The sequence below is a fragment of the Buceros rhinoceros genome, unplaced genomic scaffold, assembly GCF_000710305.1.
Source record: "Buceros rhinoceros silvestris isolate BGI_N320 unplaced genomic scaffold, ASM71030v1 scaffold42448, whole genome shotgun sequence".
Taxonomy (NCBI): domain Eukaryota; kingdom Metazoa; phylum Chordata; class Aves; order Bucerotiformes; family Bucerotidae; genus Buceros; species Buceros rhinoceros.
Window position 1 is genome coordinate 1 of NW_010429338.1, and position 289 is coordinate 289.

Genomic DNA, 289 nt, shown 5'->3' on the forward strand with positions numbered 1-289 from the left:
GAGCTGCTGGTGGCGCTGCACCCCGAGCTGGACGCGTACCGGCTCTACCAGGCGAAGGCCCTCTACAAGGCCGGGCTCTACACCGAGGCCCTGCGGGCCGCCAGCCCGCTGCTGGACCTCCCTGCCTACCAAGGCCGGGCCCTGCGCCTCCAGGCGGCTATCCACTATGCCCAGGGTGACCTCCCGGCGGCCAAGAGCCTGGTGGAGGAGGAGCTCGCCGCTGCTGTGGATGGCAGCCCTGGAGCAGCCCAGGGCCCCTCCGAGCGGGGCGACGCCGAGAACCACCCAC

The 289-nt window shown here is 72.7% G+C and overlaps 1 protein-coding gene across 1 annotated transcript in view; it reads left to right on the forward strand.

Moving 5' to 3' along the window:
• Positions 1-3: 3 nt before the first annotated feature.
• LOC104499138 (tetratricopeptide repeat protein 30B-like) overlaps positions 4-289 on the forward strand; it is a gene marked incomplete at its 5' end in the record, with an annotated part of 2,023 nt that continues 1,737 nt past the window's right edge. Inside the window, one exon of the mRNA XM_010142602.1 lies at positions 4-273. Within this exon, the coding sequence (XP_010140904.1) occupies positions 4-273 (270 nt within the window). The remainder of the gene's footprint in view (positions 274-289) is intronic.